At 42.8% G+C, this 12,013-nt stretch overlaps 1 protein-coding gene across 5 annotated transcripts in view; it reads right to left on the bottom strand.

Moving 5' to 3' along the window:
• The window catches only part of LOC139376953 (cytohesin-1-like), a 36,810-nt gene that overhangs the window by 6,158 nt on the left and 18,639 nt on the right, over nucleotides 1–12,013 (bottom strand). For 3 of the 5 annotated variants that reach the window (XM_071119975.1, XM_071119976.1, XM_071119977.1), the window contains exons 3-4: nucleotides 7,336–7,400; nucleotides 14–80 (exon numbers count right to left, since the gene is read on the bottom strand). In XM_071119975.1, the coding sequence (XP_070976076.1) occupies nucleotides 14–80; nucleotides 7,336–7,400 (132 nt within the window). The remainder of the gene's footprint in view (nucleotides 1–13; nucleotides 81–7,335; nucleotides 7,401–12,013) is intronic. The other 2 variants (XM_071119979.1, XM_071119978.1) reach the window with 1 other exon arrangement.

Raw genomic sequence — 12,013 nt, forward strand, 5'->3', positions numbered from 1 at the left:
GATTGGGCTTCACCTTCTTTGGGTCCATGTTGAACTTCTTGCACCCCATGGACACCTGCTTGTTTCTCTGCATGCTTTTCCTACAGACACAACAGTCATTAAGGTGGAACTGACAGTGTTTTAGCAACATGAAATCTTATTCAAATCTGTTCATATATATATACAGTGCCTTGCGAAAGTATTCGGCCCCCTTGAACTTTGCGACCTTTTGCCACATTTCAGGCTTCAAACATAAAGATATAAAACTGTATTTTTGTGTGAAGAATATACAACAAGTGGGACACAATCATGAAGTGGAACGACATTTATTGGATATTTCAAACTTTTTTAACAAATCAAAAACTGAAAAATTGGGCGTGCAAAATTATTCAGCCCCCTTAAGTTAATACTTTGTAGCGCCACCTTTTGCTGCGATTACAGCTGTAAGTCGCTTGGGGTATGTCTCTATCAGTTTTGCACATCGAGAGACTGAAATTTTTCCCATTCCTCCTTGCAAAACAGCTCGAGCTCAGTGAGGTTGGATGGAGAGCATTTGTGAACAGCAGTTTTCAGTTCTTTCCACAGATTCTCGATTGGATTCAGGTCTGGACTTTGACTTGGCCATTCTAACACCTGGATATGTTTATTTTTGAACCATTCCATTGTAGATTTTGCTTTATGTTTTGGATCATTGTCTTGTTGGAAGACAAATCTCCGTCCCAGTCTCAGGTCTTTTGCAGACTCCATCAGGGTTTCTTCCAGAATGGTCCTGTATTTGGCTCCATCCATCTTCCCATCAATTTTAACCATCTTCCCTGTCCCTGCTGAAGAAAAGCAGGCCCAAACCATGATGCTGCCACCACCATGTTTGACAGTGGGGATGGTGTGTTCAGCTGTGTTGCTTTTACACCAAACATAACGTTTTGCATTGTTGCCAAAAAAGTTCAATTTTGGTTTCATCTGACCAGAGCACCTTCTTCCACATGTTTGGTGTGTCTCCCAGGTGGCTTGTTGCAAACTTTAAATTACAATTTTTATGGATATCTTTAAGAAATGGCTTTCTTCTTGCCACTCTTCCATAAAGGCCAGATTTGTGCAATATACGACTGATTGTTGTCCTATGGACAGAGTCTCCCACCTCAGCTGTAGATCTCTGCAGTTCATCCAGAGTGATCATGGGCCTCTTGGCTGCATCTCTGATCAGTCTTCTCCTTGTATGAGCTGAAAGTTTAGAGGGACGGCCAGGTCTTGGTAGATTTGCAGTGGTCTGATACTCCTTCCATTTCAATATTATCGCTTGCACAGTGCTCCTTGGGATGTTTAAAGCTTGGGATTTTTTTTTGTATCCAAATCCGGCTTTAAACTTCTTCACAACAGTATCTCGGACCTGCCTGGTGTGTTCCTTGTTCTTCATGATGCTCTCTGCGCTTTTAACGGACCTCTGAGACTATCACAGTGCAGGTGCATTTATACGGAGACTTGATTACACACAGGTGGATTGTATTTATCATCATTAGTCATTTAGGTCAACATTGGATCATTCAGAGATCCTCACTGAACTTCTGGAGAGAGTTTGCTGCACTGAAAGTAAAGGGGCTGAATAATTTTGCACGCCCAATTTTTCAGTTTTTGATTTGTTAAAAAAGTTTGAAATATCCAATAAATGTCGTTCCACTTCATGATTGTGTCCCACTTGTTGTTGATTCTTCACAAAAAAATACAGTTTTATATCTTTATGTTTGAAGCCTGAAATATGGCAAAAGGTTGCAAAGTTCAAGGGGGCCGAATACTTTCGCAAGGCACTGTATACCCCCTGCAAGAATGACACCTTTTTTTTTACATTTTCTGACAAGCAAGTGCTTAAATATGGTCAGTTTCACATTTCCATAATTTGTTTGAATGTTCGGGAATGACGTATAGTAAGGCATTTGTGAAAATTCTATAGCAATATAGAGTGGGAAAGCGGCCGTGGGTTGGACAATTAGACACTGCAGGTAATAAAACCATCTGTCTCATCCAGGACCGAAGTCCAATCAGATCTACACTAGGCCTTTATGCAAACAAGCCATTTGCCATACGGGCCTGCCATCCTTCACTTTGAACTGGACTGTGTGTTTGCAGGCAGTAGCAAAAGGGCGACTTCAGCGCATTCGCCAAAAGCCACAAAATAAACATAAACGGATTACTGCAAATATGTACACTGAACAAAAATATAAAAACCCAACATGTAAAGTTTTGGTCCCACTTTAGCCTGAAATAAAAGATCCCAGAAATGTTTCACACCCTCAAAAAGCTTATTTCTCAGAAATGTTGTGCACAAATTTGTTTGCATCCCTGTTAGTGAGCATTTCTCCATTGCCAATATAATCCATCCACCTGACAGGTATGGCATATAAAGAAGCTGATTAAACAGCATGATCATTACACAGGTGCACCTTGTGCGGGGACAATAAATGGCCTCTCTCAAATGTGCAGTTTTGTCACACAACACAATGTCACAGATGTCAATTGTTTATGGCGGGTGCAATTGGCATGAAGATTGCAGGAATGTCCACCAGAGCTGTTGCCAGGGAATTGAATGTTCATTTCTCTACCATAAACAGCCTCCAACATCTTTTTAGAGAATTTGGCAGTATGTCCAACCAGCCTCACAACATGTAACCATGCCAGCATGGTTAAATCTGTTAACCATGCCATGCCAGCATGGTTAAACACCCACCCCATGAAACTGTTCTTTGCACAACCAAAGAATTTCTGTACAAACTGTCAGAAACGTCTCAGGGAAGCTCATCTGCGTGCTCACCGTCGATGGCCACTGGCACGCTGGAGAAGACAAATCAAATTTATTTCTATAGCCCTTCCTACATCAGCTGATGTCACAAAGTGCTTACAGAAACCCAGCCTAAAACCCCAAACAGAAAGCAATGCAGATTTAGAAGCACAGTGACTAGGAAAAACTCCCTAGAAAGGCAGAAACCTAGGAAGAAACCTAGAGAGGAACCAGGCTCTGAGGGGTGGCCAGTCCTCTTCTGGCTGTGCCGGGTGAAGATTATAACAGTACATGGCCAAGATGTTCAAATGTTCATAAATAATAATAATCACAGTGGTTGTAAAGGGTGCAACAGGTCAGTGTTAGTTGGCTTTTCATAGCCGATCATTCAGAGTTCGAGACAGCAGGTGCGGTAGAGAGAGCTCTTCACAGATGAATCCCGGCTTCAACTGTATGGGGCAGATAGCGTGTATGGCAGCGTGTATGGCGCCATGTGGGCAAGTGGTTTGCTGGATGTCAGAGATGGTGACGGTGGGGTTATGGTATGGGCAGGCATAAGCTACAGACAACGAATGCACAGAGATACCTTGACGAGAGCCTGAGGCTCATTAACGTGCCATTCATCTGCTGCCATCAGCTCACGTCTCAGCATGATAAAAACATGTTGGTCACACAGAAAACAACATGGCACAAGGATCTGTATACAATTCCTTGAAGCTGAAAATGCCCCAGTTCTTCCATGGCCTGCATGGCACCAGACGTCACCCATTGAGGTTGTTTAGGATGCTCTGTATCGACATGTACGACAGCTTGTTCCAGTTCCCACCAATATCCAGTAACTTCGCACATCCGTTGAATCAATTCTATGCAAAGGAGATGTGTCAAGCTGCATGAGGCAAGTGGTGGTCACACAAGATACTAACGGGTTTTCTGATCCACACCCCTACAGTACCTTGTTTTTAAGGTATCTGTATTCCCAGTCATGTGAAATCCATAGATGATTAGGGCCCAATTTATTTATTTCAATTGACAGATTTTTCTTATATGAACTGTAACGAAGTAAAATCTTTGAAATTGTTGCATGTTGCACTTATATTTTTGTTCGGTGTAATATCACAAGAGTCCTCTTACATTTGGGAACTTTACAGTCCTATTGATCAAACAACCATGTAAAAATACAGAATAACATAAAAACGGACACATACAGAACATAGTGTAGCAAACCACAGACTGTTTTTTGTTAGAACTCAAACTTAACAATAACAGAAACCAGATATGTGATAACGGTATCTAGGGAATGAGCGCATAGATACTCGACACAGCAAGTTACATCTATCAACTGGAGCGCCCGGGGGCTGGTACCAGCTCGTACGACAACAATCAACGATAGGCTGGGTGAGTCTAAACCACGCCCAGTCTCTACTCTGACAGGCCGGCTCGGAAGCAGGAACTTTTTCTGTCATATTTTTCTGAGTATATTTATAATATCTTTGTCAAGAACAAGTTAGTTCTCTGTTTACCACTTATTGCTTAGCTAATAAAAAATACATAGTATACAATCGGTGACTCAATGTCATATTTATCCGGATACCAGATTCGAATTGACGCAACTCTAACACAACTAGCTAAGGGTGCGTTCATAGATTGCCTCTGCCTCCAGTGTGTTCGGAGTCATTCGTAAATTCAGAGCATTATCAGATTGAATTTACAGACAGAGTGTGTCGCTCTCCGAGCGTTACACTGCACGATTAACACTGGACACTGGCCCGAGGAGTAGGGTTAATCTGAGCGTTCCTCATAACGGCCGTCAAGCACCCAAGCTAACTGGCTAAAGTTGGCTAGCTTGCTAGCTACTTCCAGACTCAAACAAAAGAACGCAGCGTTCCAGACGATTTACCTTTTTTTGCCCAAATTTACTGACACCGGTCATATTCAGCTGGTGTCGCGCGTTCTTAAATTCCTCAGTTAGTCTGCACTCTGGCACACTCAGACGAGGGTGCTCTGAAATTATTCTGAGTAGATAGGCAGAGTGAATTTACAAACTATGCTAACTAGTTGTTCAAATTCAGTATTTTTTGGGGACTACCAAGAAATGTATTGGTGAATTATATTCATCATGCATTGAACTGCATCTATCTATTCTCCAACAATGCCTTAGTGTACGTTATGGAATGTTGAGTCAAATAGAACCTATTTTTTAAAACTCTTCTAAAGTTTGTTTTTAACAAACTGGGAATGTTATATTTTTGACTGATTTGATTGTATAATATCTGCAAAGTAGTTAAAACGCTGTCAGTTCCACTTGAAGTCAGTATGACGCATGCATAAAGCCTTCGAAAACAACTCAAATGGCCTTTGTATTGCTGAGCGATTAACAGAAATGTAGGTTATTTCTAGTTGTTTTTAAACAACTAATTGACCGAAGTCGGGTTCAATTATTAGAATTGAATTTTTTTTTTTATTGTGAACTCAATGCCCCGTAGTTTCTCTAGAGTAATTCTCATGTCCGAACTGTGAGATGTAGTTTCCAACAGGCCAATGTTCTACATAATTATCACCTTTTGTGCACTAAACTAACTACAATGATCATACTCCATTGTGCTGTTACCCGTCTGGTCTGGGTCTTTTTCACGCCTGCTAGGTAAAAAATCATGAGCAGGTACTACCATCATGGGCTTTTATGAAATAGTTTTTATTATGGGTTGTTAAAGCATTCAACCCACATAACGCATCAATGTTGTTGTTTTTTAAATGATCGGAACCAAAAATAGAAATTGGTGATTATTTATTAATAATCAAACCAAACAGACTTCAAAAATAACTGAATCGCTCAGCACTAGGCCTTTAGAACATTGTAACGCCTTTGTAAACTGTTGAAAAACCTTTGTAAACTGTTGAAAAACCTTTGTAAACTGTTGAAAAACCTTTGTAAACTGTTGAAAAACCTTTGTAAACTGTTGAAAAAACCTTTGTAAACGATTCATAAGGCTTTTATACACACTTTATAGTGTAAATGCCCTATAAAATGTACAAAAGGACTGAGTGTACAAAACATTAAGAACACCTTTCTAATATTGAGTCTCGCGCGCGCCCCCCCTCCCCCTTGTCCTCAATTCATCGGGGCATGGACTCTACAAGGTGTCAAAAGCGTTCCACAGGGATGCTGCCCATGTTGATTCCAATGCTTCCCATGTCAAGTTGACTGGATGTCCTTTGGGTGGTGGACAATTCATGAAAAACCCAGCAGTGTTGCAGTTCTAAGACGCACACAAACCGGTGCAAATTGCACCTACTACCATACCCCGTTCAAATGGCACCTACTACCATACCCCGTTCAAATGGCACCTACTACCATACCCCGTTCAAATGGCACCTACTACCATACCCCGTTCAAATGGCACCTACTACCATACCCCGTTCAAATGGCACCTACTACCATACCCCGTTCAAATGGCACCTACTACCATACCCCGTTCAAATGGCACCTACTACCATACCCCGTTCAAATGGCACATACTACCATACCTTGTTCAAATGGCACATACTACCATACCCCGTTCAAATGGCACCTACTACCATACCCCGTTCAAATGGCACCTACTACCATACCCCGTTCAAATGGCACATACTACCAAACCCCGTTCAAAAAGGCACTTCAATATTTTGTCTTGCCCATTCACCCTCAATGGCACACACAATCCATGTCTCAATTGTCTCAAGGCTTTAAAATTTTTTATTTTTTAACCTGTCTCCTCCACCTTAATCTACACTGATTGAAGTGGATTTAACAAGTGACATCAATAAGGAATCATAGACTGACCATGTGAAAGCGTTCCTAATGTTTTGTACACTCAGTGTCTATGCCCTATAAAATGTAGAAAGGGTATAAGGTGTATAAAAGCTTTATGAATGGTTTACAAAGGCTTTTTAGAGTCTTTAGAGCTCATAATATAGAGAGTTATATTATGCTCTCTAAAGACATCATACATGCAATGAACAGCCCCATTAACCCATTTAAGTGTCTGTAGCCTTGGGGCGACCAGTGTCCCAGACCCATCAGCGTCTTCAATGAGAGAAGCACACACGATCACTGACATCATCACATCATTACCAATACTATGGGTCAGTGGGTGGGGAGGTTGGGGACACTTCACTAAGGATGATTCTACTCCCTCCCCCAACACCCACCGCCATCACCATGGTGTTTACTCCCTCCCCCAACACCATGGTGTCTACTCCCTCCCCCAACACCCACCGCCATCACCATGGTGTCTACTCCCTCCCCCAACACCATGGTGTCTACTCCCTCCCCCAACACCCACCACCATCACCATGGTGTCTACTCCCTCCCCCAACACCATGGTGTCTACTCCCTCCCCCAACACCCACCACCATCACCATGGTGTCTACTCCCTCCCCCAACACCATGGTGTCTACTCCCTCCCCCAACACCCACCGCCATCACCATGGTGTCTACACCCTCCCCCAACACCATCACCACACAAAGTACATACAGTACATTACTCAGTAGAGTTGCACACAATCAAATACTAAGGCAATAACAGGACATGGAAACACACACACACCTTTCGTCGGTTATGCCTAGGTTGTCAATTTCATTTGTCACCTCTGCTATCTCACCCTTCAGCCTCTAGATGGAGTGAGTAAGAGAGAGAGAGAGAACGAGAACGAGGATGAGTGCATGGTACAGTTAAATCTATTTGATCAGTCACTTAATCACAAACAAGAGAAATCTGACCCTCCCTCAATCTCAAGGAGCGGCTTTGATCCAGCTTCAGATAATACTAATACCCAAGGCACTAAAAGGGAGGGAGGAATAAAGGCGAGAGAGCGTGTAATTGGTGTATTTCACCAACTGGGAAATATCTGCTTCTGAACAAGGACGTTTCCAGCGTTCTGACAGGAGACACACAGGTATGTTGATATGTTGTGTAAGAGATGTTACATCTAGGCAGTCCTATAGGTTGTGTGCAGAGTGGGTGAATCTTCTACAGATGGTCCCCCACAAGTAACTGGTGCACCTTCTGCTAGCTGGGGTCAAACCAGACCAACCCTCCCTCCCGCCACCCTCTCTTCACCTGACCCAGATATACAATCCCCTGCCTTCTTTGCCCTTGACACCAGTTTAACATATTTTTTCTCTCTCTTTCATATGCACTCTCGCTCTCCCTTTCAGGGTCAGGTTAGGAGGGGGCAGGTCAAAATCTAAGCCCCTGATTGGCTAATCAGAGCTGCTAAGATCAAAGACACAGAAACAGAGAGATGAAACAAAGGGGGGAGGCAGTCAAACCCACTAATGAACTCAATCAATCTCTTTACACAGCAGCACTGGGCAGAGGGGGATGTGTGTATTGGGGGTTGGTAGTGTGGCTTGTTTCTCATACATACTCTCCTAATCCTCAAAGCCGTGTACGTGCAGAGAGCAGCACACACTCCCGCATTCAGATCCAGACATGTGCGTATATACGTACTTACTTTGTAACGCTCAACGCAGGAGATGAGAAGCAGGCACAGGGAGAGAACTATTTAACATAGACGGACATGCAGCGGAACAAGGAAAGCGTCTGGACATAAACACAACAAACAATACTACTACAGGGAACACAGAGGAACAGACATATATGCAGGGACAAATCAACAAAGTGAGGGAGTCCAGGTGAGTCCAATGAGCGCAGCTGCGCGTAATGATGGTAACAGACGCATATGACGGGTACCCTGGCGCCCTCGAGCACCAGGGACGGGAACTGGAGCCGGTGTGACACTTACATATGCCCTCCCAGGCCCACCAATGGCTGCGCCCCTGACCATCCATGTGAAATCCATAGATTACGGCCTAATAAATGCATTTCAATTGACGAATTTCCTTATATGTACTGTAGGAGTATTTGTCTGTAATAAAGCCCTTTTGTGGGGAAAAACTCCTGATTGGCTGGGCCTGGCTCCCAAGTGGGTCGGCCTAGCTCCTAAGTGGCTGGGCCTATGCCCTCCCAGGCACACCCATGGCTGCGCCCCTGCTCAGTCATGTGAAATCCAAATATTTGGAAATTATTCATTTATTTAAATTGATTGGTTTCCTTATATGAACTGTAGTTTTGTTCAGTGTGTGTGTGTTATATATATATTTTTAAAAAATAAACACACACACACACGTTCAAAAGTTTGGGGTCACTTAGAAATGGCGTTTTTTTTTAAAATATCAAACTTATCAGAAATACAGTGTAGATATTGTTAATGATGTAAATGACTATTGTAGCTGGAAACGGCTGATTTTCTATGGAATATCTACATGGGCGTACAGAGGCCCATTATCAGCAACCATCACTCCTGTGTTCCAATGGCATGTGTTAGCTAATCCAAGTTAGCTAACATAAAAATAAAAAACTGAAATACCTTACATAAGTATTCAGACCCTTTGCTATGAGACTCGAATTTGAGCTCAGGTGCATCCTGTTTCCATTGATCATCCTTGAGATGTTTCTACAACTTGATTGGAGTCCACCTGTGGTATATTCAATTGATTGGACATGATTTGGAATGGCACACACCTGTGTATATAAGGTCCCACAGTTGACAGTGCATGTCAGAGCAAAAACCAAGCAATGAGGTTGAAGGAATTGTCTGTAGAGCTCCGAGACAGGATTGTGTCGAGGCACAGATCTGGGGAAGGGTACCAAAAAAATGTCTGCAGCATTGAAGGTCTCCAAGAACACAGTGGCCTCCATCATTCTTAAATGGAAGAAGTTTGGAACCACCAAGACTCTTCCTAGAGCTGGCGGTCCGGCCAAACTGAGCAATCGGGGGAGAAGGGCCTTGGTCAAGTCAGGGAGGTGACCAAGAACCCGATGGTCACTCTGACAGGGCTCTAGAGTTCCTCTGTGGAGATGGGAGAATCTTCCAGATGGACAACAATCTCTGCAGGACTCCACCAATCAGGCCATTATGGTAGAGTGACCAGACAGAAGACAATCCTCAGCAAAAAAAGCACATGACAGCCCGCTTGAAGTTTGTCAAAAGACACCTCTCAGACCATGAGAAACAAGATTCTTTGGTCTGATTAACCCAAATAAAAACTATTTGGCTTGAATGCAAAGTGTCATGTCTGGAAGAAACCTGGCACCATCCCTATGGTGGAGCAAGGTGGTGGCAACATCTTGCTGTGGGGATGTTTTTCAGCGACAAGGACTGGGAGACTAGTCAGGATCGAGAGAAAGCTGAACAGAGCAAAGTACAGAGAGATCCTTGATGAAAGCCCGCTCCTGAGCACTCAGGACCTCGGACTGGGGGGGGGGTTCACCTTCCAACAGGACAACGACCCAAGCACACAGCCAAGACAACGCAGCTGTGGCTTTGGGAAAAGTCTCTGAATAATGTCCTTGAGTGGCCCAGCCAGAGCCTGGAATTGAACATCTCTGGAGAGACCTGAAAATAGCTGTGCAGTAACACTCCCCATCCAACCTGACAGAGGTTGAGAGGATCTGCAGAGAAGAATGGGAGGAACTCCCCAAATACAGGTGTGCCAAGCTTGTAGCGTCATACCAAAGACGACTCGAGGCTGTAATCGCTGCCAAAGGTGCTTCAACAAAGTACTGAGTAAAGGGTCTGAATACTTAAGTAAATGTAATATTGCCGTTTTTTAAAATGTATTTTATAAATTAGCAAAAAATGTGTTAACCAGATTTTGCTTTGTCATTATGGGGCATTGCATGTAGATTGAAGGGAGAAAAAACAATTGAATACATTTTAGAATAAGGCTAACGTTAAAAAATGTGGAAGAAGTCAATGGGTCTGACAACTTTCCAAATGCGCTGTATATAGAGTACCAGTCAAAAGTTGACACCTACTCATTCAAGGGTTTTTCATTATTTTTATTATTTTCGACATTGTAGAATAGTTTAGACATCAAAACTATAAAATAACATATGGAAACATGTAGTAACCAAAAAAGTGATTTATTTAACAAAATATATTTTATATTATAGATTCTTTAAAGTAACCACCCTTGCCTTGATGACAGCTTTGCACACTCTTGGAATTCTCTCAACCAGCTTCATGAGGTAGTCACCTGGAATGCATTTCAATTAACAGATGTGCCTTGCTAAAAGTTAAATTGGTGGAATTTCTTTCCTTCTTAATGCGTTTGAGTCAATCAGTTGTGTTGGGACAAGGTATACAGAATATATCCCTATTTGGTAAGTCCATATTATTCCATATTATTTCAAAAACGGCTCAAATAAGCAAAGGAACGAGAATTCATCATTACTTTAAGACATGAAGGTCAGTCAATACAGAACATGTCAAGAACTTTGAAAGTTTCTTTATGTGCAGCCGCAAAAACCATCAAGCGCTATGATGAAACTGGCCCTCATGAAGACCGCCACAGGAAAGGAAGACCCAGAGTTACCTCTGCTGCAGAGGATAAGTTCATTAAAAAGTTACCAGCCTCAGGAATTGCAGCCCAAATAAATGCTTCACCGAGTTCAAGTAACAGACACATCTCAACATCAACTGTTTAGAGGAGACTGCGTGAATCAGGCCTTCATGGTCGAATTGCTGCAAAGAAACCACTAACAGCCACCAATAAGAAGGAGACTTTTTTGGGCCAAGAAACACGAGCAATGGACATTAAACGGGTGGAAATCTGTCCTTTGGTCTGATGAGTGAAAATTAGATTTTTGGTTCCAACTGCCGTGTCTTTGAGACGCAGAGTAGGTGAACGGATGGTCTCCTCATGTGTGGTTCCCACCGTGAAGCACGGAGGAGGCGTGATGTGTGGGGGTGCTTTGCTGGTGACCGTCTGATTTATTTAGAATTCAAGGCACACTTAACCATCATGACTACCACAGCATTGTGCAGCCATCTGGTTTGCGCTTAGTGGGACTATCATTTTTTTTCTCAACAACCTCCAGGCTGTATAACGGCTATTTGACCAAGAAGGAGAGAAACGGAGTGCTGCATCAGATGCAGTGGTGTAAAGTACATAGGTAAAAATACTTTGACCTCTCTGGGATATGTGGGACGCTAGTGTCCCACCTCGCCAAAAGCCAGTGAAATTGCAGGGCGCCAAACTCAAACAGAAATCTCATAATTAAAATTCCTCAAACATACAAGTACTATACACCATTTTAAAGATAACCTTCTTGTTAATCCAGCCACAGTGCCTGATTTCAAAAATACTTTACGGTGAAAGCACACTTTGTGATTATGTTAGGTCAGCGCCTAGCCACAGAAAACCATACAGCCATT

Source organism: Oncorhynchus clarkii, chromosome 20 (genome assembly GCF_045791955.1).
Source record: "Oncorhynchus clarkii lewisi isolate Uvic-CL-2024 chromosome 20, UVic_Ocla_1.0, whole genome shotgun sequence".
NCBI classification, from domain to species: Eukaryota; Metazoa; Chordata; class Actinopteri; order Salmoniformes; family Salmonidae; genus Oncorhynchus; species Oncorhynchus clarkii.